Source organism: Stomoxys calcitrans, chromosome 3 (genome assembly GCF_963082655.1).
Source record: "Stomoxys calcitrans chromosome 3, idStoCalc2.1, whole genome shotgun sequence".
NCBI lineage: Eukaryota > Metazoa > Arthropoda > Insecta > Diptera > Muscidae > Stomoxys > Stomoxys calcitrans.
The window spans coordinates 195740305-195767610 of record NC_081554.1 but is presented as its reverse complement, the minus strand read 5'-3'; the positions used below and the strand labels follow the sequence as shown (position 1 = coordinate 195767610).

The 27306-nt window shown below is 35.0% G+C and overlaps 1 protein-coding gene across 8 annotated transcripts in view; it reads right to left on the bottom strand.

The window, feature by feature from the left end:
• Positions 1-361: 361 nt before the first annotated feature.
• Positions 362-27306, bottom strand: part of LOC106080708 (ankyrin repeat domain-containing protein 29) — a 29857-nt gene continuing 2912 nt past the window's right edge. Inside the window, exons 1-7 of one of the 8 annotated variants that reach the window (XM_013242319.2) lie at positions 22949-23123; positions 14466-14815; positions 7893-8003; positions 3526-3723; positions 3353-3451; positions 1954-2247; positions 362-1882 (exon numbers count right to left, since the gene is read on the bottom strand). In XM_013242319.2, coding sequence (XP_013097773.1) covers positions 1676-1882; positions 1954-2247; positions 3353-3451; positions 3526-3723; positions 7893-8003; positions 14466-14477 — 921 coding nt within the window. In that variant the 5' untranslated portion in view covers positions 14478-14815; positions 22949-23123 and the 3' untranslated portion in view covers positions 362-1675. Of the gene's footprint in view, positions 1883-1953; positions 2248-3352; positions 3452-3525; positions 3724-7892; positions 8004-14465; positions 14816-22288; positions 22305-22948; positions 23124-27306 lie in introns of those variants that run through there. The other 7 variants (XM_013242483.2, XM_013242405.2, XM_013242562.2 and 4 more) reach the window with 7 other exon arrangements.

Here is a 27306-nt window from a genome sequence, read left to right as displayed (position 1 = left end):
GCATTAGACATTTGCAACGGCGTTCCAACACGTGCGCATTAAAATCGGTCCTGATTTAGATATAGCTTCCATATATATATTTCATCCGATATGGTCTTTAAAGTGACCATATCGGATGAAATATATATATATAACTTTTATCCGATACGGCTTTTTAGGGCTGTAGAAATCCACAATTTTTGTTCTGTCGTTAGAAAATGTTATAAGGTTCTACCCTATAGTTCAAAAAGTATGCAAAATTTAAGTCTGACAAGGTTTAGAGAAAAGTTCTATATATTTAAAGGTGGTGTAGGGTAGTATATAGTCGTCTCCGCCCGACTTTCCTTACTGGTTAACTTTTACAAACAAACATTCCACCGAGTTTTGCTTTCAAAAGTTATTTTTATTTGTATTTTTTTAATATCTTTGATTCATTTCTGATAGTTTTATTAAATTATTATCGGTAATAAATATTTATTTTATAAATACATAAAATATATCAATAAATTTACAATAGGACTTTTAAGTTAAACTTAAAAAAAGTATGGGTACAGATATTGTATTGTAGTTTGTGTTTGGGGGGAGTTTATACCCCTTTATTATTCCTATGATAATTACTATGTTTTAATTTTTTTAGGAGAAATATTGCACATGTTCAACAATTGCTTATTTTTCATAGATTATTTAACAAGGTATTTATTTATTTATTTATTGTTTTTGTTTCTTTTTATTTTTTATTTATTTGGGGTTTCAATTTAAATATTTACAAACAATAGATTTTTTTACCAATATAATTTTTACTATTAAGGTATGAATGATTATCATAAGATTCTTTCAAAAAGGATATTTATTGATTTAATAAATTGTTCATAAGTCCCAGTATACACTAGGTAATATTTGCTGTGTTTTATTTTGGTTCTATTCAGTGGATAGAATTTTAGTGCAAAGTTGTAGATGTCATGCAATAACCGATCAATCTTAGTTTGCACTATAAATGACTAAAACAAAACACAGCAATTGTATGCAGCCGTTTTTAATTTGAAGGAGAAAGAGAGAAGTAAAGCTACGACTAGTTTCCCATCTCTATACCCCTCTCTGGTTTCTACAAACTGAGAATTGCTGCAGGTTGTAAGGTGTAAGCTTAGTGTAAACCGAGAATAATTTGTGGTGTTTTTTGGTTAAGATTAGTTTTAAGGTCTTTATTTTTTCGTTTTTTTATTGTTTTTATAAATTCAAAAATGGACGCGGTGCTTAATCATTTAGTGTTTGAGGCATTTCAAAAATTGGTTTTGTTAGACCGAAAAAAAACTTATCTTTAAAAAAGGCAAAAGTGTTTGTCATCCGTTTAATTGTTGTTGTTGTTGTTGGTTATTAGGTTGTTTGTTTGCTTGGTATAGGTTGTGTTTAGCCTTTGACCAAATATTCGAATAGTAAGTCCACAATAAATGGACATTCGCTATGCTCCTCTTGACTCCAGTTGTATAATCTTAAAGCTGCATGTATGTGTGTACTAGTGTATAGTGTGTGAAAGTCTTTTTGTATTTTGATGTTTGTGAGTGTTGTGTATGTGTGTGTGAGAAAGAAACTGTGGCTTGTCTCTTCTTAGAGACGAAATAAGCTCTCATATAAGCTCTGCTTCTAATTCTTGCCAAAGCTCTCTTCAGCAAGCAGTATTCTTAAAGCTAAAGGAAAGCTTTTAACTCTGTTGATTTCGACTTTGCAAAATTCTTAAACGTTCTTGCAGATATTCACATATAGAGGAATATTTTTGCTGACGAGCCACTTGCAATGCCGTCAAGCCATCCTGATTGATTTGGGTGATATCAGTGCCGGCCGCTATCAATTGCTTCACCACTGTCATATGACCAAACATGGCGGCTGCATGTAAGGCGGTTTCTCCATTCTGAAATAACACCAGAAAAATAAAAGAGTTATTTTACCTTTTTAGCAGCTTATTGTTCGACTACAACTCACTGGCAATAGGGCTAAATTAGGGCGATGTTTTAATAATTCCGTCACCACTGCTGCATGACCTTTGTGCGCCGCCTTAAACAGAGGGGTGGCCCCATCACATCTTACCGCATCCACATTAGCCCCGTTTTGTAATAGAACCTTACATATATGATCATGGCCCATTTGTGCTGCTATCCATAGAGGTGTGGCTCCATCTATACGTTTTGTATCCGGATAGGCTCCCGCTGTCAATAACAAAGATAGTACCGTTCTATGGCCATTCTGGGCTGATATAAACACCGGTGTGGCACGATCCTGCAAATGTGTAAACGTTAAGAAATATGTAAACATTTAGACCTATTAAGGTAAATATGGTATAATTTGGAGCTGGCAAAATATAGATGGCACTATAGATACATTCGATGTTTTATTTTTTTTAAAAAAACAAGATTGGTCAAACATGCGCTTGCAGTGGCTCTTGAAGTAAATATCGAGCGAAATACACATGTATATTACAGCTATATCTGAATCTTGGCCGATTTCTATGAAATAAGAAAATCCCTCCTGCCAAATTTCGATAGAGTCGGTTAACAAATGAGCACTTTATTGCAATATTTCTCAAAATCGAACGAACATATATTTGGAAGCTATACCTTCATCTGAACCGATTTCGTGCAAACTTCTCAGATACTGTGGCAGTCGTCGAGGAAAGTGTTTTGCAAAATTATAGCAAGATGGGTCAATAAATTAGCTTTCTGTGACTCTAGAAGTTAAAATCCCGCGATATGTATATGTGAGAGCTATATCTAAATCTGAACAGATTTCTATGAAATTTACCAGATATGTCGAGAGTCATAAGGAAATCCTTCCTGCCAAAATTCAAGAGAATCGGTTAACAAATGACCATTTTATTGCATTATTATTTTTTCCAATTTCAATAGGCTTCGTCTCTAGGGCGAAAAACTTGACTGAACCAAATTTTAAGACGATCGGATGAAAACTGCAATCTTTACACAAATTAACTTGGACAGACGGACATAGCTAAATCGGATCAGAAAGTGATTCTGGGTCGATCGGTATACTTATCAATGGGTCTATCTCTGTTACAAACAAATGTACTATGTTATAATACACTGTACCACAGTAGTGGTGTAGGGTATAATTAGCGAGCCCACTCTGAGTGTATCCTATAAGACGCATTGCGCCTACAGAGGGCGCCATTTTCATCCGATTAGGCTAAAATTTTTTACAATGATTTATCTCATGACTTCCAACTGACTTTGTAAATTTGGTTTTATTCGGTCTGTGCATTGTTATTGCTTCTTGGTGGGAAATTAGTCATACTATCGATATTTATTATTAGAAATATCGAATGTTGCGATTATCGATAATTTGCCAACTCTAGTATAATACAACTAACCTTCATACAGGCATTTACATTTGAGCCACAGTCCAAAAGCTCTTTAACCAATTTTACATGACCACCTTGGGCAGCTACAAATAGAGGAGTGCCTCCATCCTGAATAGAAATCCCGCATTTCAATAAATGTAAATTTTATTTTACAACAACATTTGTTTTTTCCAAATACTCACCACCGAAGGTGTGTCCACACTGGCCCCCGCCTTTATCAGTATCTTCACCACATCCAAATAACCACCTTGGGCGGCAAAAAATAAAGGTGTCGTACCAGTGGCACGCCTGCTATTTGGGTCTGCACCTTGTTCCAGCAATTCCAACACACATGTTGTATGACCTCCAGCTGAAGACAAAATTAGGGGTGTTGTACCATCCTGTTGGAAAACGAATAAAAACGAAAAGGAAAATCAGAAAAACGCAATAAATATGTAAACATTTACATTTAATAGCATTTCAAAGCAACCACAAACACAAAAACCCATACAACCAATACAGCCAATACTGGTATGTTGTACGTTAGTTCGTTGCATTCGATTCATTTTTGGCTTTAACGTAATAATTGTGTAATTGCTTCAATACAAATTTTGGAAAAGTAAACAAACAAAGGGAAGCTAAACTTTTAGTTCGGATTATACGAACTTGGCATACCCTGCAAGGTTTTCACTCAACACAACAACATTTTTTGCCTCCACAAACATTTCTTAAATTTTTTAAGAATATTTCACTAAAGAAAAAAATTTTAAGAAATTTTCTTTAAAGACAAAGTTGCTAAGAAATTTTCTCTCAAGAAAAAATTTTCTCAAAAAAATGTGTAAAAAATTTTCCTAAGAAAAATTTTTAAAAAAATTTCTCTGAAGAAAAAAATGACAAAACCTATCAATTTTTTTCTAAAAACAATATATTAAGAAATTTTTTTTAAGGGTAAAACTTTTTAAAAATATTCTCTACGAACAGATATGAATATTTGACAAATTTTTACGAAATTTTTCTAAAAGCACAATTCTTAAGAATTTTTCTCTGAAACAAGTTTTTCTCCAAGACATTGAATTTAAGAAAATTTCTCCCAAGTAAAATTTTTAAAAATTCTCCTCTAAGAAAAAGTTTTTAGAGAAGAAACGTTTAAGAAATTTTTTAAGACAAAATTTCTATGAAATTTTTCTGAAAGATAGAATTTCTATTACATTTTCTCTAAAAACAAAAACAAAATACTTAAAAATTTTTGTCTAAAAATAAAATTTTCAAAAATTTTCCCAAAATTTAAATTTTTACGAAATTTTTCTAAAAGCACAATTCTTAAGAATTTTTCTCTGAAACAAGTTTTTCTCCAAGACATTGAATTTAAGAAAATTTCTCCCAAGTAAAATTTTTAAAAATTCTCCTCTAAGAAAAAGTTTTTAGAGAAGAAACGTTTAAGACATTTTTTAAGACAAAATTTCTATGAAATTTTTCTGAAAGATAGAATTTCTATTACATTTTCTCTAAAAACAAAAACAAAATACTTAAAAATTTTTGTCTAAAAATAAAATTTTCAAAAATTTTCCCAAAATTTAAATTTTTATGAAATTTTCCCATAATTAAATTTCTATGAAATTTTCTCTTAAAACAAAATTTTATTCTAAAGAAAAGTTTTTTAAACATTTAAAAATTATTTTAGAAATCTTCTCTAAAGAAACATCTTTTTATTTTTTTTTTTAGTTTTATCTTTAAAAAAAGTCTATAAGTTGATTTACAAATCTATTGATAAAATGACTATACCCCATCTTTATCTGACGGTGATAGCTATAAGCAGCCAACACTTTGGTTTGGATTCTTCGAAGATTCCAATGCAGGCATGCCAGTCAATCAACGAACCGACACAAAACATGGCAACATACAAAACACACACTTTGCCAATTAAATATAAGCCCCAACACAGCATAACACGAAAAGTAATTTTTGGCGAAATTCGAAAACAATTCCAACAGATGATGTCTTTCTGTCTGTCCAAGGAGCAATGCTTAGCTTGTCCACATTTAAGTAGCATACATCAAAACGTTTGTTTACAAATTTGAGCTTCAATGTCCGAGAAGTGCAAATTAGTACCCAGCCCCTTAAAAAAAAAGAAGAAAAAAAAAACAACTACACAAGGCGTATGCCGACAAATAAATAATGAAAAATGGAAAATAAAACTCAATTTCACTTGAACATGGATTAGCATCATATTGGCGTAGGTTTCATTAATGCGATTTTTTTCGTTTTTTTTTTTTCAATTGGCGTTGCTGTTGTTTTACGTCATGGTCAATTGCATGTGACGGATAAACTATAAATGAAATGAAGATGAGCCAAGCGATCAAAAAAACGCTCTTAAATGAGAGCATGCGTGACCGTTTGTTGTTAATTAATTAAATTTTAAAAATGTTTAGTTTTACTTTATTGAAAAATATTGTTGTAGCATGTAACCTGCCGGTAATATTAAAATCATTGCGTTTTCGAATTGATTTACGCATTTGATATGAGAGAAATCTTCAAATCCCTTAAACATTGAAAAGCGTTATGCATGAAATTTTTTTTTTTAATTTAATTATGAATAAATTACCTAAAAAACAAGTAAGAGCGTGCTAAGTCCGAATCTTATATACCCTCCACCATGGATCGCATTTGTCGAGTTCTATGCGCGGTATCACATTTTAGGCAAACAAAGAATATTGAATAAGAACTGTTATGCTATTGGAGCTATATCAAGTTATAGTGCAATTCGGACCATAAATGAATGCCGAACATTGTAGAAGTCATTATGTAATATTTCAGTTCATTCGGATAAGAATTGCAAAATCGCAAAATCGGTTTATATAGAAGCTGTATCAAGCTATTGATCGATTCAGACTATATTAGACACGTATGTTGAAGGTCATGGGAGAAGCCGTTGTACAAAATTTCTGCCAAATAGGATAAAAATTGCGCCCTCTAGAGGCTCAAGAAGTCAAGATCCCAGATCGATTTACATGGCAGCTGTGTCAGGTTATGTACCGATTTGCGCCATACTTAGCACAGTTATTGGAAGTCACGCTAAAACACCACGTGCAAAATTTCAGTCAATTCGGACGAGAATTGCTCTGCCTCCTCTAGACGCTTAAGAAGTCAAGACCCAAGATCGGTTTATATGGCAGCTATATCAAAACAAGGACCGATTTGAACCATACTTACACTACGTGCAAAATTTCAGCCAAATCGTATAAGAATTGCGCCCTCTAGAGGCTCAAGAAGTCAAGAGCCAACGCAGCTATATCAAAACAAGGACCGATTTAGCCAATTTACAATCCCAACCGACCTAGACTAATAATAAGTGTTTGTGTGAAATTTCAAGCGCCAAGCTTTACTTCTTTGAAAGTTAGCGTGCTTTCGACAGACAGACGGACGGACAGACAGATGGGCGGAAATGGCTAGATCAACATAAAATGTCATGACGATCAAGAATTTATATACTTTATGGGGTCTTAGACGCATATTTCGAGGTGCTACTAACGGAATGACGAAATTATTATACCCCCATCCTATGCTGGAGGGTATAAAAACGTGTTAAGTTCGGCCGTGCTGAACTTTGGATACGCACCACTATGGATATCATCCTAGTTTATTATAACTCCCCTATCATATCCTTAGTTATATCCAAATATGGCCCGTCCATAGGATCATATTTGGTTGCGGTACCGAGAACAGTTTCAAAGTAATCGACAATTAATCCGCTTTTTTGAGATTAAAACCCTAAATTGGTAGATCGGTCTCTATGGCAACTATATCAAAATATGATCCGATTTAGACCAATTGAATGGGTTTTAGACCCTTAATCGGCAGATCAGTCTATATAGCAGCTATATCCAAATATAGTCCAATCTGAACTATATTTGGGTCGGATGTCAGGTGGCTTGAAACATTTTTCTTTGTTTCACATTTTAGCGATTCTTAATCGGCAGATCGGTCTATATGGCAGCTATATCTTAATATGGTCCCACCTGGACCATATTCGTTTCGAATAACTAAAGGCTTAAAAAAACACACTGCTTTAAATTTCAGAGAAATCGGGTAATGAATAAGACGTTTATGGGGTTAAGACTCTCTATGGGGTAAAGACTCTACATTGGCCGATCGATCTATATAGCAGCTATATCGAAATATGGTCCGGTTCGGCCAGTTTAAAAACTTAACCTGCATATAAAAAAATACGGATCTTTGACAAATTTCAGCTCTACATCGCATTTTTTGAAGGCTGTAGCATGATTACAACAGGCGGACGGACAGGCACAGGGACATCATTAAGTCATTTAAAAATTGTACGAATATATATACTTAATAGAGTCGGAAATGGATATTTCGATGTGTTGCAAACGGAAAGACTAATGAATACTAATGAATATACCAAAACTAATGTCACCAAGAAAAGAACTTGTATATAAAGCTCCTAAAAGTATGCCATACTTTTGGATTACCATTAATTAAAAGAATTATTCCCTTGCAATTAGAACTCCCTCTCTCGTATTTTTTGAAATTATATAAAAAAATACTTTACCTCATCTTTACAATCCACATGTACCTTCCCACTATCCAAGACTCGTCTTAGTGTAATATCATCACCCCGCAAGGCAGCCAAATGCAACAAAACATCAGAGGGGGTTTCTTTCTGAAATGGAGAAGTTAAAAGAGATAATTAATTGCAAATCCTTTACTACCGAAACAAAAAACACTTTCATTTGTTTAACAACGGCTACTCCTAAAAACAACAATAACAGCAACTACAAACAAAAGCAAGTGTAACTACTTTTTTTTCTTTTCCTCTTGCTTGTCAAACTACAAAATGTGAATTTAAATGCTTAAAATCCTCCAACGAAGACTTGTTGCTAACTGCCACCAAGAGGCAAGCAAAACAAACAACCGGCAAGTCAACGAGCAAACAACAACACAAAAATCGACAATCTTAAATACAAAATAAATGCCAATAAAACACTTTGCACGGAAGTGTAATCCTCATTGATGTACATACAGTATCAGACCAAGGAATTATGGAGCTGTGAAGATCTACAACGATTAATTGTTGCAAAGTGGATTTATATCCACTGAAAAAATGTTAGGAAAACCTTTAAAATATCGAAAAAAAGTTAAAGCGTGCTTAGTTCGGCCGCCCGAATCTTGGGAACCCACCACCATGGATTCTGCTGAAAATTTAGGAAATTTAGAAAATTTATTTTGAAAGGGCATAACTATACCCTCCAACATAGGATGGGGATATACTTATTTCGTCATTCCGTTTGTAACACCTCGAAATATGCGTCTAAGACCCCATAAAGTATATATATTCTTGATCGTAATGACATTTTAATCGATCTAGCTATGTCCGTCCGTCTGTCCGTCCGTCTGTCCGTCCGTCTGTCAAAAGCACGCTAACTTTCGAAGGAGTAAAGCTAGACGCTTGAAATTTTGCATAAATATATCTTATTAATGTAGGTCAGTTGGGATTGTAAATGGGCCAAATCGGTCCATGTTTTGATATAGCTGCTATACAAATCGATCTGGGGTCTTGACTTCTGGAGCATCTAGAGGGCGCAATTCTTATCCGATTTAGCTGAAATTTTCCATGAACTTGTTTGTTATGACTTCCAACAACTGTGCCAAGTATGATTCAAATCGGTAAATAACCTGATATAGCTGCCATATAAACCAATGTTGGATCTTGACTTCTTGAGCCAATAGAGGGCGCTGTTTTTATCCGATTTGGCTAAACTTTTGTATAAAGTTGTTTATTATGACTTCCAACAACTGTGCTAAGTACGGTTCAAAACGACCTATAACCGCATACAGCTACCATATTAACCGATCTTGGATCTTGATGTCTTGAGCCAATAGAGAGCGCAATTCTTATCCGATTTGGCTTAAATTTTGCATAAACTTGTTGAGTCGGGGGATAGATTTATATGGGAGCTATATGAAGTTATAGACCAATTTGGACTGTACTTAGCACAGTTGTAAAAAGTCATAAGTGAACACTATGTGAAAAATTTAAACCAAATGGGACAAAAATTGTGGCTTCCAGAGGCTTAAGAAGTCAAATCTGGAGATCGGTTTATATGGGAGCTGTACTTAGCACATTTATTGGAAGTTATAACAGAACAGAACATGCAAAACTTAAGCCGATTGCGGCTTCGAGGCGCTTAAGAAGTCAAATCGGGAGATCGGTTTATATGGAAGCTTTAGCCAAATCTGAACCGATATGACCCATTTGCAATCCTCAATGACCTACATCAATAGAAAATATTTCGAGGTATTCGAATGAACGGAATCCTGGTGGTGGGTATAAAAAGCGAGATACACTAAAATCTACACCGATATTGACAATTTTTTGCCAAGAGGAGGAAACCCTGGGAAATACCTTAAATCGGGCGTTACCTTAATATAAGAGCTATACCCAAAACTTGGACTGATATTGGATATTAGGTATTGTGAGGAAGGTTTCTACCTACTGAAACCACAAAATGTGGCATTTCGTCCAAATTGTTTAAAAATTTGACTAAAGCCAATGCAAATTCCTATACCAAAAACGGGACGGGAACAATGTAGGCCTTTCGTGTTTTCTTTCCCTTCTAAATAACCTCCCCAATTTATGGCTACATACTGTTTATCTCATTGAATTGAAACTCCCTCAATGCAATGCCATGCAATTTGTACGAATTGTATCCATGCATTCATTCAAAGTGTTTTAAAAATGAAGACAGAAACATGTACGTCCCTCCATGGGAATCAGCAAAAGTGCACCTGATGCCATCCAAAAAAAAAAAACAAGAAGCTTTACAAATAAAAACCAACAACAAGAAGCACAAACTACCCACACCAACTGCCATTGATGTCGATTGTATTTCGTTTGTGTAGCTATTTTCCCAGCAGACGATAGACAGACGGCCCAGGCCCAGCCAAGCCGACAAAAACAAAACAGAGGAATCGTCTATAAACTCGCTTAGTCAACTACCTGGAGACCATAGTTACTGCTGCTCAAAACATCAGCGGTGTCAGCACTGTTGGGAAGTGTAAATTTGTTATCGTTTCCACTATGTCGCCCTTTTGCCAAAGACCAGAATCTTCATCTTTTGGCATTTAAGTCATAAACACTCTACATTTTTAATGTCGAAAAGCAACTTGAAGACACACACAGTTAGAGGGGCGGGCAGTTAACCAAGAAGGTTGGTATTTATAATTATTTTGTTTGATGTTTTTTTTTTGGCTTAGATTTCCACATATTTTCCATGTTTGCTGCATTTTATGCTACTTGGTGGTTTCTTTTGCCTCTCGAGAGTCTTGCAATTCTTCTTTACATAGACTGCATATTAACATTTTTGTATCTAGCTAATAGGTATTTACTATTAACAACTAATTGTGAGAAGTCATTGTAAGAGAAAACCTTAGAAAAGGGGAGATTTGTTTTTTAATAGAAAAACTGGTGCATGTATTTGGTGCAAGTATCTGGAAGTAGTTAGAAGTCTATACTCGTAGTTGATATTAACCTAACACAAGTGTTTTAATTTGGATTGCGATTTTTCTAGACTTTGTACTTGGGGAGAGTGATGAAAATAAATGACTATTGATCTCTAACACATTAATAGCAAAGGTTTTTTTTATCAGAAACAAGTAAAAGCATGCTAAGTTCGGCCGGGCCGAATCTTGGGAACCCACCACCATGGATTTTGCTAAAATTTTATACAAAATGACCTTAGTTCACAGGCTTATTTTATGGTTTTTTGGACCGTACTTGGCACAGTTATTGGAAGTCATAACAGAAATCGATGTGCAAAATTTTAACTAAATCGGACGAAAATTGCGGCTTCCAGGGGCTAAAAAGATGTCAAATAAAGAGATCGGTTTATAAGGCAGCTATATCAGGTTATAGACTGATTTGGACCGCTCTTGGCACAGTTGTTGGAAGTTGTAACAGAACACAACATGCTAAATTTCAGCTAAATCGGACAAAAATTGCGGCTTGTAAGGATTCAAGAAGTTAAATTGGGAGATCGGTTTATATGGGAGCTATATCAGGTTATAGAACGATTTAGACCGTACTTGACACAGTTGTTTAAAGTCATAACAAAACACTACATGCTAAATTTCAGCCAAATCGGAAAACATTGCGGCTTGTAAGGACTCAAGAAGTTAAATCGGGAGATCGTTTTATATGCGAGATTTATCTAAATCTGAACGTATATGACCCATTTGCAATCCTCAACCTACATCAACCAACATCAATATTAAGTATCTTTAGCTTTACGCCTTCGACCGCTATCGTGATTTCGACAGACGAACGGACGGACGGACGGACGGACGGGCATGGCTAGTTCGATTCAGAACTTCGAGACGATCAAGAATTTATATACTTTATGGGTTCTTTGAAGAATATTTCAAGGTGTTGCAAATGGAATGACTAGATTAGCATAACCCCATCCTATGGTGGTGGGTATAAAAATAGTCTTAACAAATGCAAATTTGGCCATGAACATTTTATTATGGAACAGAGGCAAACTTCTCAAAAAACAATGAGTGCTGTCCGATTCAAATTTAATCTCAATGATAAGAGACCTCCATTTTTATAGCCGAGTCCGAAAGGTATGCCGCACTGCTACGCCTCTTTGGGTAGAAGTTGATACATGGCAAATTACCTCACAAATGTCGCCAGCATTTGGAGGGGATAACCACCGCTGAAAATTTTTCTCATGTTCTCGCTAGGATTCGAACCCAGGCGTTCAGCTTCATAGGCGGACATACTAACCTCTGCGCTACGGTGGCCTCCTTAATAACCAATAAATTTCTTTACACAAATTTAGATTTTTGTAAAAATTTTTAGATTTTTAAACGAATTTTGTGGACATTTGTGTCCCATTGACAATTTTTTCTTTAAAAATGTATGGTAAAACGCTTCCTGAACAAAATAGGATCTTGGCCGGAAACTAAACCGAAACTACCACATTCAGATGAATGCGAAGAAGGATTATAAATGTTGGTTACTATGCGATACGGCAATAGGCTGAAGGATTATGAGGTTACTATGTAATATGCTGGGGATTGAATCCCAAAATGGCCAACTGGCTCTTCCAAATGGCGGTCTTCTTGGACATCGAACGGTCCTTCAATAACGTGAAGTTCGAGTCTATATATGGCGCTCTTGTGGACATAAGGTTCACCGTCTTTCGGTAAATTGACTTGATGCGATGCTGAAAGATAACTCAATAAGATAGATTATGAGCAGTGTCCCCAGTGTGATTGTGTCCCCTCTATAACGACTTTTGGCTATAAATGGAATTCTAAGGTCTTTCGAAAAGGATAGAGTGAAGGTCGTTACCTATGTGAAACAAACATTTTCTCTCTCCTGTTGCAGAGAGAGAGAGAGAGAAAATGGATAGGCGAGTTCTATTGAGATTGGCATAATCTCCAGAATAACTAAGCTGGTACTTTTCATTAAAAGGATAGATTTAAGTGTTTTCATGGGACTTGTCCTGGATGTGGTAGAGCCGCCGCTCTCTTCGTAGGCCAGGTACTTCGGTGTGATTCTTGAGCAGAAACTTATCTGGAGAAGGAAGGCTGAAAGGGTCAAAAATGGGCTGAATATCCCCTTCTCCAATTCGATGGATAGGAGTTGGGAGCTTAGACCTGGCATGGTATGGGTGTTCGGCCAATTCTAACCTATGAATGTCTGGATTAGGGTAAGGCTCTGGCCAACTATGCCCTCCGCAAGATGATTGAGAAGATACAGGGTACCGCGGCAGTGCTGAACTCTGGCGCTAGGGGGAGTGCGCTGAATACCATGATCGATCTATGCGAATGAACATTTCCTCTCTCCCATTACAGAGAGAGAAGCTGATTCTTTTCATAAGAAGGATAAAGTTGGGTGTTTTCCTGAATGGGGTAGAGCCGGGAACCGCAACAATGCCGATCTCTGGGGCTAGCAGAAATGCCCTAAGAGAAACGCTGAATACCATGCTCGATCTTAGGCCTTTCCACCTGTATGTTGGCCAACAAAGATCGCATTAGAGTTTGTCGTACATTACGACTTGGTCAACTGCGTGGTGGTTGCTTTTTGGTGCCTACAAATTTTTTTTTCACAGCTTGTGACTCTGTAATTGCATTCTTTCTTTTGTCAGTTATCAGCTGTTACTTTTAGCTTGCTTTAGAAAAAAAGTATAAAAAAAGTATATTTGATTAAAGTTCATTCTAAGTTTTATTAAAAATGCATTTACTTTCTTTTAAAAAATCCGCAATTACTTTTTGAGCAACCCAATAACATAATTCGACTATGTCATAGTAGAATAACCGTTAACATCCATACATTATACCAAATCAATAATTCCGAAAATCATCCAATAGTCAGAAAACCGAACAACAATAGCATTGACTAGAAAAATACAATGCTATGGAATGGTAAGTGTTATCGTAGAAATAAACAAACAAACATCATTATTTAGATATGAAGAACTTTTCACACCAACTAAGAAAAAACAAAACACATTCATAACTATGTATATCTACAGAGAAATATAGATATTTTTACATTGAAAAAAAGCGGTGTGTTCCAAACTTATGTAACTATTGTGGGAAAATACTAACGTCTAGATGATGTAAAGGGTACGCCAACACCTAATTGTAAGTTTTCGGCAAATGTTCTTTTATTTTTCATTAAAATGGCGGAAGGAACAAAATATTGGCCAAAAGCTACATAGGTATTAAAACCACATATTTAACCCAACATTGTTTATAAGATTTTATCGAAATAATACAACTTTCTTAGAATTTCTAATCTCTAAAAATTCTATAATTTTCTCTAGTGTATTGATAACTATGTTGAGATGATAAATTGTCTGTTAGTGTTTTTTTATTTTATTTATGTATGTAAGCATGTGTGTGTGCTTCTACGTGTTCTTTAGCACAATTATAATTGTTTTTTTTTTGTTATCTCAACGCAATTATCACTTAACGGTAGTAACAACAGGTGCTTGCAATTCAAAAGCAACAACATTAACAACAACACATTTACCAAACAAGAGAACTTGTGTAAGGAACCAACGACAAAAATGTAATCAGCAAAGCAAGTAGAGACATAATTTGATCTTACCTTAAGAGACATCTTTGAGGAGAGAGGTTGGTGTTGGGCGTGAGCTGTGGTTTGTTTATAAGCTCTCTCTGTGGAACATTGAATCAAAGCATTGGTTAAATAGATGGATTGATGGTTTTATGGATAGGCTTTCTTTCCTTGTTTGTGGTTTTCCTTTCACTAAACACTCAAAAAGATATGTTTGTGCAATTGCTGCCCTTTCAATGCATTGATTTTCCAGCTTTTATTACCATTGATTTCTGTGTAGGTTTCTGGGTTTTGTTATTATTTTTACAGTAGCTTCATTTTAAGGTTTCTTGTATTGTCTAGTCTACTATGATTTCTTTGGCTATAATATGTGTAATGTTATTCTTTTTACCCATGGATTCAAAAAAAAAAAATATTGGTTAAAAATCATTATTATTTCCGTTGAAGACAAGTTCATGAAGACTTATAAACTACACACCGAAAAAATGTTTGTCCTAAATGAAAAAGGCGTTTTTCCCAACTAAAAACATGTTTTCACAACAACAACAAAAAAATGTACTAACTTTAACAATTTATTTAACTTGACCTATTTTTCAACTTTTAAAGGAATCCCAAAAAATGGGATTTTATTAGAGGTTGTTTATGCAATCTTTGATTTTTTTGTAAATTTTGTAATCCATAATTTATGGAACACATAACAGCTAATCTTTTTTTATTGAAGCTCAAACTGTCTCAGTGCGTTACCGCAACTCTGTTAAAAGGTTATACTTATTGCCAATCAATATGTACTCGTATGCTTTTATGTTGGTAACAGGTTCTTTTTTGTTCTTTAATGTTCAATTATACCACAAGTTGGCAATGTTATATTTGCCAGTTTTTGTTAAGAATTGGAGCATCTCAGTCAAGCATCTAGTTTGGAAATGCGGTCTATGCTTTTCAAAATGAGCAGAGAAGCACAGAATCATTTGTCGAATGTTGCAATGCAACTTTTTCTTTTTCGCCGGGTCTCCTTTGATTGGCTGGAGTCATGGTGTGTGTGTATTCCCTTCTTCTTCTTCTTCTAGTTCATCCAACTTCGATGATCTAAATTTTCTTTTCATTGCAGTTGTTGTTGTTGTCATTATTTCTTTCTGCTCCATCTGTTAGGTTTGAACAGCATAAATCAAAATCGTGATGTAATTATAGTGACTACAATTTATTTCCGTTGGGAAAAAACTAAATGCGACGTTCATTCACTCGTATGCAATGACCCCTTCTTGGTTGTATAATACAGCTGTTTGTATGTATGTACATATATACATATCTAATGTTTGTGCGTCTGTATGTAACTGCAAGTGGCAGTGTCTGCCGGTGTTCCGTTATCAAAACGATTTCAATCAATTTTCAATTAAAGTTGAATGTGCAATGCCTATTTGTGTGCGCTGTGTATGTCGTGGGTGCTTTGAGAGATGAGAGGCATTAAACGTCATGATGAATATCTTTTCTCACATTAATTGCATTTCGTCAATGCTCTATGAATGAATAGCAAGCAACACATGTTTAAGCGGATCAAAAAAAAACGTCTTTCATTACCGGTGTTTTCTGCCAAGCACACAGTGGGCGAAAGGTAGAAAAGACGTGTGATTACATTGAAATATTAAAACTTTTAAAGTTTTTTATCCGCCACCATAGAATAGGGGGTATATTCGTTTAGTCATTCCGTTTGCAACACATTGAAGTATCCATTTCCGACCTAACAATTTATATATATTCTTGATCATCGTAAAATGAGTCTGTCCACTTGTCACTTGTAATCACGCTACAGCCTTCAAAAATTGAGATGTTAGGATGAAATTTTTCACAAATTCATATTTTGTTCATATGCTGGTTAAGTTCTCGTACAGGCCAAATCGGACAATATTTGGGTATAGCTGCCATATGGACCGATCTGCCGATTTAGGGTCTTAAGCCCATAGCAGGCATATTTAAGATCCGAATTCGCTGAAATTTGGCACAGTGAGTTTCACTAGCCGCCATAAGGGCTGACCTGGCTATTAATTGTCTTAAGCAGACGCATTTTTCATCCTGGACCAGTGAGTTGCTGCTCTAGAACCCATGCTATCTGTATATGGTCTCTATTAGACAATATTTAGATATAGCTGCCATATAGACCGATCTGCCGATTAAGGGTCTTTAGCTCATAACAGGTGTATTTACTGTCTGATTTCGCTGAAATTTGGCAAAGTGAGTTTAGATAAGTCAAGATGGGCTATATTTCCACATAGCTGCCTTATAGGCCAGTCTGTACATTATCGGGTAATACTCGATTTCACTGAAACTCACACCAGTGAGTTTTATAAGGCCTATCATCCTTCGAAACGCATATAGTCCAGATAGAACCATATTTGGATATCCACTGATAGAAAAATGTCGATACTTTGCCAATACCGCCAGGTATTATTTTGTTCGCATCATTGCAAAAGCAAATTTGCCCATGAACATTCCATAAAGGAACTGGGGCAAACTTCTCACATATCAATGAGTGCTGTCCGATTCAATTTTAAGTTCACTAATAAGGGACCTGCTTTTTAAAGCAGAGTCCGAACGGCGTGCCGCAGAGCGACACCTCTTTGTACATGGCAAAGTGCTTTACAAATGTCGCCAGCAGTAGGAGGGATAACCACCACAAAAAAATGTTCTGATGTTCCCACCAGGAATCGAACCCAGGCTAACCTTTGCGCTAAGGTGGCCTTGCGTCATTGGCAAAGATTTTTAATACGATTTGGCATCAACCCATTACCAAATAAAGGAGGCTATATTTTAATTTGTCTTGTTGAGCTTTGTACTCAAAATATGGTAGCATTTATAAAATATTTGTTAGACAACTAAGTAAAATGTTTTAATACAATTTCAGTGCATAAAAACCTGTTCAAATACTCGAAAGCGGTGAAAATCGAAATTGTAAAAATTCTAAGGACATTCTACATCAAAAACATAATAGTTCATTGTATGTAAAACGATGCTGTGTTGGTGTATTGATATGAAAACCACTTCTGGGAATCGATGGATATGGAATCAATTGCTAAATACAAAGAATTGAGGTTGGTCACTGTGTAGCATAACTTTTTGTAATTATTAACATAAATAATCGAAATAAAATTTGAATAAAACAATTTTCAATGTTTTTTTTTTCTTTCTTTCTTTGGTTCATTAGGGATGGAATAATCTATATCGGTTTGGTATTAAAACCTATAACGGGCTTATGCTAAAACCAATAACAAATCGGTATTAAAACCAATACCAATTCGGTAATAAGGCTAGTACCAAACGATACTAATATTATTTATTTTATGGTTCATCCATATTTTTTTTTTTGTACTATACCTTGTTACTTTACTATCAATACATCATGGTACCGAAATGAGCTCGTTTGATATTTACTTTTCTCTGGGTGTAGTTGACATATACACCGATCTGGCTATAGGGTCTCAAGCCCAAAAGAGGCATATTTATTACCCGAAATTCTTGAGTTGCACTAAGCATCTCTTTGTCTGAACGAAATATTGTCCGGATCGGACCATATATTGATAAAGCTTCCATATTGGCCGTTCTGCTCAGTTAGGCTTTTATGCTCATAAAATCTTCATTTATAACTCGATTCCTCTGAAATTCAGAACAGTGCGTTGGAATGGGCCTCCTGTTGTCCGAACGGAAGTTGGTCGAGACCAGACCATTTTGCGACATAGCTTCCGTATGGAATGTTCTGCCAATTTTTTACCCGGTTTCTTTGAAATGTGGAACAGTGAGTTGTAATGGGCCCGCCGATATTCAAACCAGCTATGGTCAAAATCTGCTCATATTTAGTATCTCAATCCCAAATATAGAGGATTTATTGCCCGATTTCACTGAAATTTAAAACTGTGTCATGTATAAGGCCCCTCTTTAACCAAAATAAATATGATTAAGATCGGTCTATATTTAGATATAACTAAGATTTAGATTTAGATATAACTAAGAATATAGTCGAACGATATAATTCAATAAGATATTAAATACGTGTGTTCATTGTGGTTGGTATCCATAGTTCGGTACGGCCAAACTTAATACCTTTTTACTTGTTTAAAGTTCATTTATAACCGAAAAGGCACAAAAAACCAATTTTTAATGAAAGCTAATTGAAATATACATCAATCTCTAGATAAAAGCCGAATTTCTCTAAAATTTAGAACAGTAGTTGCGTTATGCAACCAATATCTAGGTATTTATAAGACCATTTCATATTCGTATCGAATATTTTTCAGATCGAACCATATTTAACTATAGCTGCCATAAAAGGTCTCAATCTCATAAATGGTCTGTTTTACTGCAAAATGTTTAGTACCTATATTTTATTTTAAAACACCATTTCCTCCACTGTGCATTACAAAGGGGCTTTTTCAAAACATCCAATGACTGATTTTATTTTTTCAGTAACAGCATCTTATTTTCACTTGTCCGTCTAGCTGGAAGCAACTGATGCCATATGATGTAAACAAAGTCCATACGCCTACTTAATATTTATATTTAAAAATATATACAAGCGAACAAATATAAGATGATACAATATGGTGGTTGGTTGCAGAACTGTATTTATTTGACTTTATATAGCACCCCTTAGAACGTCTGGCAAGAGGCAACTCGGAAAGAGGACACATTGTATTATAGCTGAGATGTAACAAGAGATGAAAATGACGGTATATTCACCGGGACCACTCGAAAACTTAAATACATTGTTTCCAGTTTTCTTCTAATGAATGAAGGCTAGGTATGTTCACCATTACTACTAAATTTCCCAGGAACATTCTCTTAAGGAAGGAAAATTTTTCTTCTGTTCATGTCGAACCCAGGCGCCAGGCTCTGCGCCACGATGGTCTCCTCCCCATTAAAGCCTAATATTTCAATGTCAGACTTATCTCTCCTTATGACCCAGCCAAAGACGAGGACCATAAGGCTACCGGTACAGAGAGGATATGAAGATAACTTTCTTCAAAACTGTTGGTATCAGATTGTAGCAGTTGCGAGTATACTCCCCAAACCAAACCCTGACAATATTTGTTTATCTTTATAAGGTTTCATTAAATGTTGGTCTAAGGAATGACCCTTATGTCATTAAGAGCTTATTAGTAAGCTTAGTTCCCACTGTATTGGAAAATGGGTGCGTCCTATGGAGCTCGTTTTACGATTGTTACTCTTCTAGAATCGAATCAGTTCAGATTAAACTTCTTATTTTAGCTTTACGTAGCTTGAATTGGAACCCATCGGAATTACTTCCGACTTACAGAAATCGTTTACTGTTGATTGATCTTCCGAAACTTTAGGAAAACGTTTTATGTTAAGAACATTACTGATCATTAAATTACTACGGGGTCTGATCGATTCTCCATTCCTGGCAACCGAGATAACATTTAATATTATCTCTGGTAGAACTCGCAACTTTGAACCGTAAAGGTTGTCGTTCGCGAGAACTTATTATGAGATTTGTAACCCATTGTGATCTTTTGTGCTGTATACAATAGCTTATGTACTACTATATGTTTAAGTTAACCATTGCACGTCACAAACAATTTGATATTGCATATGTAAGATTGTATACAAAGTAACAGCCTCGTTTGTTTTGTTTATTTAATAATTGGTTATCAGTTTTTAGGAATTGTTATCCTTATTTATTTGCCCATCACATGGGCTCTGGCACTCAATCTACAATACAACTCCCTCTGCGGACCAGTAGAACTTTGCCTATTTCATAGGCCAATAGATCATTTAGTATCTAGTCTACAACTCCTTCTGCGGAGCAGTAAAATACTGCTAAATAAAATATGGCTAAAAAGTCGAATACCCGTTGATTGCAAGCTCCGCATACCTAAGAAGGAAGATATAATAGATTGTGACGACAAGAGGGAAATATTTGTCCATCACCCTCGCCTGTCCAATATTATCGTGGGAATTGTGTTAGGTATTGAAATCTAAAGCCAATTAGATAACTAGTCTTCAGATTTGGCAAGCCACCACCGATGTTCCCACTATACTAGATGCTGAAAAAAGTAAGAAAAACTGATAGACCCCTTTCTCAAACATTATTGATCGCTTAAATGCACCCGTCCAGAAGCTTCTATGAGTTTTTAATTCCGTGTACGCGGAAGGTCGAGGGAAAGGCAGAATGCCTTCAACCCAGAGCTCTCTCGCTCTTTTCTCCTTCCTAGAAAACGACGTCCAATTCGTCACCAATGGGGATACTTCCGGTAAATAATCCGTCGGGCCGCATTATCAGCCCCCAAAAGAATGGAAGAGTTCTAAAAGTTCTGGAAAGACCATATCCTGTCTCAGCGCGATCTTTGTTGCCGCACACCCAGTATATTAATGCGAGGTAATTACATCTATTATGTCATACAGCGCCTACCTCAGAGTGTTCTTCCTTGTCCTCTAGATCATCACAGCCGCTGTTCCTTCGCCATCATTCTGCAGAGGGCCCACTTATACAGTGCCTAATAACAAACTGGACCATCTATGAGAGTCCTCAAAGCCTATGTATAGAGTTGCGACAGGATTTTATCGCTATGAGTCACCCTTTGATTCGCTACTCGACATTTCTTCTCTTCTTTCTGGGGGTTGCAAAATTACAATATCCACAGTACCACAGTAGTGGTGTTGGGTATGACAAAGCCTCATTAGAAAAAAAATTGCGCCCTCTATAACTGAAAAAGTCAAGTCGAGGGATCAGTGAGATTATATGGAAGCTATATCAGGCAATTGACTGAATTGGATCACATTTAGCATGTATTTTGAAGGTTTCAACAAAACACTTCGTGCAAAATTTCAGTCGGGTAACAAGAAGTCAAATCAGAAGAACAATATATATGGGAGTTATTTCAAGTTAATCGAATAAAAAATACGTTCTCTAGAGGGTCAAGAAGTAAAATGTGGATATGGTTAGTGTCTCGTGTGCGCGCGTAAACGTGATTCGACATAAAAAGTCGTGAGTGAGGGTACGTGAGTTAAATTTTTTTCTCGTGAGCGTGAGTGAAAATTCATTCATTAATTGGGCCATATTTTGAGCGGCTAGCTATACGCGGACCGACAGAAATTGCCAAATTGACTTGAAATGTCTAGACGATCAAGAATATATATCTTTGTAGGGTCTCAGATCAATCAGTTACATACGGAATGACGAAGTTAGTACGTATTTACCCCCCATTCCTATAGAAAATTCACGACGACGAAAAATACTTTCTTGGATATCAAATCAATATTTCAATGTATGTGTTTGCAAATGGGAAGTCAAAACTAGTATTTCTCCATCCTATGGTGGTTGGTATAAAAAAATAAATATGGACCTTTATAACCTTTAGTTTGTCTTACTTAACTCTAATGCCTGTTTTTCCCTTAGAAAATATTTCATGTCCGTAATATGTCTAATTGAATTAAATTATATTTAACTGTTTTATGGCAAATTCTTAATTAAGCTCTTGTAAATGTTTTAACTCAAAATGGTCATAAACGAAATGAATTCGCCAATCAAGTGATTTTCGTCTGGTATAGCCCAAACACTTGAACTTATTTTTATACATCCATTCTGAGAGACAGACAGACGGGGCGAATGGTTTTTGTTTGAGAATAAATTTTACCAAAATATTGCCAACAATTGGCCAGTTGCCATATGGCCAGCTAAAGGGGCAAATGAAAGAAATTTTGTGTTATTTCTTTGGATACCGAAAGAAAATAAAAAAAATTGACTCGTAAAACCAATTTGTATTTAAATGACACTGAAGAAAGTTGAGACAAAAAATTGAAAAGAAAAAGAAATAATTATGATTTTTTTTACACCAAACCCAATGACTGACCGCGGAGTGAATGGGTGGCAGAGTGATTATGGTTTTGCCCATTTGTTAGTTTGTTCACTCGGTCAATTGTCTACCGGGGATTATACTTTTTTGTTTTTTGTTGATTATTGTTGCTTTCGTATCGACACTTTGTTGTTCTGTAATTTTCTGCAATAATGCCATAAAACCTAAGCACTGGAAATTCATTAGAGGCAATTTGTGGCTTTTTGTTTCTTCTCTGTGTGCAAAAGGGGTCATTGTTATTTTCATTTAACGAATTACAACAGCAGCTGCAATAGCAACGATTTTCCCAGCAACTTGGGGTTTGTGGCTAATATCCATTTGATTATAATTTTCAAACAATTAATTATGCGTTTAAGCGTTTAATATTGTTGGGTATCCAAACTTTCTTTCGATTTTTTTGTAACATATTTAATATTCAAAAATCCTCAAGTTTATGAGATCACTTTTTAAGCTAAACGAAACCCGTCAGTTTGGTTTTACATTAATGCTTATTAGCTACTTTTGGGTTCTTAAGCTTAAGCTTTTTGTTTAGAAATCTTTATTTTATGTTAAATCATTTATATTTCCGTTAAATTATTTTTTTATGTAAAGGTTTACACTCTGAATGAAACCTTTGGAAAGAAGCTCTTCTAAAATATTTGCATAATTTTTTTTTACTTTGCTTTTTTTTCTCAAACAATACCACAAGGCTTATATCACCAACAACTACAAAAAAACACTACTTTTGTTTATATTTTAATTTTATTAGCACATTTTTTGAGTCTCAGACGAAAAGGGGACAAGCACCTCTTGTTGGTCCGAAAGACAAACGTTGTGTATCGCCCGTAGCAGAAATGCAACTAAACCAAAAACATACTCTGTAAACGAGCAAGTTAGTTCATTGGTGGGGCTGCCCCACTGCACTGTGGGCTAATAACTAAAAAATACTATATTGTAGAGAAATAAAATTTTGGCAAAAATTACCACATTTTTAACAAAAATAAAAATTAAAAACTTGGAAAAAATTTTCAAAATTCCAAAAATACAATTTTTATAGAATTTAAAATTTGTCAAAATCTCAAAAAAAAATGTGTAGGAATTTTTTGGAACAAAAAAAATGTAAAAATTATTGTAGAAATAAAAATGTGTATACACCTTGACCAAATACTCTATAGAAATAAAATTTTAAGAACAAAGATTTAAAAATGTTGCAAATATTCTAAAGAAATAAAATTTTTACAAAATTTTCTATAGAAACAAAATTTAAAAAAACCCAGTAAGGAAAGGCCGACTATATAATACCCTACACCACCTAGTGTATGTAGTATTTTTTATATATAGAACTTATCTCGAAATCTAGTCAGACTTTAATTTGGATACCTATTGAAATATCAGATAGAAGTTTGTAGGATTTTCCTACGATAGGACAACAAATTTGGATTTTCACATCCTTAAAAGGCCATATCGGATAAAATATTATATAGGAGTTATATCGAAACCTGTGCCAATTTTGATTAAACATACTGGGACGGTAAATAGAACATCTTACACCCTAGATTATAGATATGTGACCAAAATTGTGGTTTTTACTGCCTAAAAAGTCCATATTGGATGAAATATATGCATTGGAGCTATATCTAAATCAGGACCAATTTTAATGAAATTTTGGCACGTATTGGAATGTCAAATAAAACGTCTCATGTAAAATCATACGAAAATTGTGGTTTCTGCAGGCTAAAGCCTATTTCGGATGAAATATGTATCGGGGACCTATATCAAAATCTAAACCTTGCTTTATGAAATTTTGCACGCGTATTAAGACGTCAAATAAAACACCTCGTCCTGCATCTTGTTAAGTTCGAACTAAAATAGTGGCTACTACAGCCTTAAAAGACAATATCGGATAAAAGATATATATGGGAGCTATATCTTAATCTAGACTGATTTATATGAAATTTTGCACTCGCATTGGGACTTTAAATAAAACAATTCACGATAATATATGTATAAAGCGGACCAAAATTGAGCCTACTACAGCCTTAAAAGTCCAAATAGGATGAAAGATATACAATATATATGGGAGGTATATCTGAATCTGAACCGATTTTTAAGAAATTTTGCACAAACATGAAGACGTCAAATAAGGCACCCCATGCCAAATTTGGCAAAGATCGGACCAAAACATCGGCTTCTACAGCATTTAAACTCTATATCGGATAAAAGATATATATGGGTGTTATATCTAAATCTGAATCGATTTTGACGAAATTTTGCACACATATGGGGACTTTGAATAAAACACCTCTTGCCAAATTTTGTAACATCGAAACAAAATTGTGGCTGCTAAAGCCTTCAAACTCCATATCGGATAAAATCGGATTTTTATGAAATTTTGTACACATGAAGACGTTAAATAAAGCACCCCATGGCAAATTTTGTAAAGATCGGACCAAAATGATGGCTTCTACAGCCTTAAAAGGCCATATCGGATGAAAGATATATATGGAAGCTATATCTAACCTAAGAACTGATTTTTATGAAATTTTGCACACATGTGAAGACGTCAAATAAAACACCTCATGCCAAATTTTGTAAAGATCGGACAAAAATTGTGACTTCTACAGCCTTAAAAGGCCATATCGGATGAAAGATATATATGGGAGCTATATCTAAATCTGAACAGATTTTGTTCAATAGCGTTTGTCCTTAGGCCAAAAAAGAGACTTGTGCAAAATTTCATGACAATCGGAAAACAAATGCGACCTGTAACTTGATCACAAGAATACATGGACAGACAGACGGACATAGCTAAATCGAAGCAAGAAGTGATTCTAAGCCGATCGGTATACATATCAATGGGTCTAGCTCTTCTCCATCTAAGCGTTGCAAACAAATACACAAAGTTATAATACCCTGCACCACAGTGGTGGTGTAGGGTATAAAAATCTATTGAGATTAAACTTCATCAGTATTTTTTATAAAAAAATTAATCAAATCTTCTTCTTTTATATATATAAAAATCAATTTGTGTTTCTTTGTTTGTGTGTTCCTAGACTCAAAAACTGTTGAACCAATTTCTTGAAATTTTCACAAACAGAATGTGTGCATTGTGCTTTGTTTTTGAGCGTTGCGTTGAAAAATGCAACTCTGCAAACAAGTGCTACAATAACTATGCCCAAAAGTTAATGAATTTTCATTAACTGTTTGTGTTTTATAAGTTGTTGTTATTGTCGTAGCAAAGTGTTGTACACTGAGGCGGCAGCCCTTGCCGATGAAGAAATCCATCGGGTCAATCCAATATGTCCAACCGCCTGCCATGGGATTGACTACATTTTAGTGTTCTCCTATTGTAAATAAGTGTAAATTCCGTTTGAAAATACAAAACCATTAATTTGATACATTTATTCCAATTCCCTTAAACTTTTTTTTATAACCCAACAAAAAGTGTGTTCCTGACCAATGTGCACTGCAGCTCTTCTTCTCTGTTAATTCGCTGCCTCTCTCACTCGTTACGTTTTATGTACTGAGTACATTACACTCATTTAAAGCTGCGAAACTTTACAGTACAGTGATAACAGAGAGTGAAAGAATTGCAAACCATATGGACGCCAAAACATACAAATATGAAATGTGTGTGAGTGTTTCATTTATATTGATATACATATATGTGTAAGTAAATGTATGTCGCAAGGAATGCATTTAGCTTCATAGTTTGAAAGGATGCCGGAAATTAAGAAATTATATAAAGTGTATCTTAATGATGTAGAGATTCGTCGTGGCAAGTGCTGACTGGTACTTAAAAATTAGACTAGCATAACTTTATAATAATAAACATTTTAATTAAAAATAACAAATAACTATATATAAATAAAAAGCAAATAATAATAAAATTAAAAAATAAAAATTTAAGAATATTTAAATAATTTAAATAATTAATAATTTAATTAATTAATGAAAAATCTAATAAAAAAATAACAAATTAATAACCAAATAAATTGTTGTTGACTTCCAAACACTGTGCTTAGTATGGTTGAAATCGGTCCATAGCCTGATATAGCTCCCATATAAACCGATCTTGGATCTTGATTTCTTGAGCCACTAAAGGGCGCAATTCTTATCCGATTTGGCTAAAATTTTTCAAGAAGTGTTTTATTATGGCTTCCAATAACTATGTATAGTTCAAATCTGTTTATAATCTGATATAACTGCCATATAAACCAATCTTGGATCGAGAGGGTGCAATTCTCAACCGATTTTGCTGTAATTGTGCATGAAGTGTTTTGTTACGACTTCCAAAAACTGAACTAAGTATGGTTGAAATCGGTCCATAACCTTATATTTTGGGTTGCCCAAAAAGTAATTGCGGATTTTTAAAAAAAAAATTAAATGCATTTTTAATTAAACTTAGAATCAACTTTAATCAAATATATAATTGCCATTTTGTTCGATAACCTTTTGCCATCTTCCTGGCAAATTTTGTATTCCCCGCTCATAGAACTTCTGGCCTTTATCTGCAAAAAACTGAACCAAGTGCGATTTTATAGCCTCATCATTGCCGAAAGTTTTACCATTTAAGGAGTTCTGCAAAGATCGAAATAAATGGTAGTCTGATGGTGCAAGGTCAGGGCTATATGGTGGATGCATCAAAAGTTCCCAGCCAAGCTCACTCAGTTTTTGGCGAGTGACCAAAGATGTGTGCGGTCTAGCGTTGTCCTGGTGGAATATGACACCTTTACGATTGACCAATTCTGGTCGCTTCTCCTTGATGGCTGTATTCAATTTGTCCAATTGTTGACAGTAAACATCCGAATTAATCGTTTGGTTCCTTGGAAGCAGCTCAAAATATACCACACCCTTCCAATCCCACCAAACAGACAGCATAACCTTCTTTTGGTGCATATCAGACTTTCAAGTGGTTTGAGCTGGTTCACCATGCTTGGACCATGATCGTTTTCGACTAACGTTGTTGTAAACAATCCATTTTTCATCTCCAGTTATGATTCGTTTTAAAAACGGATCGAATTCATTGCGTTTAT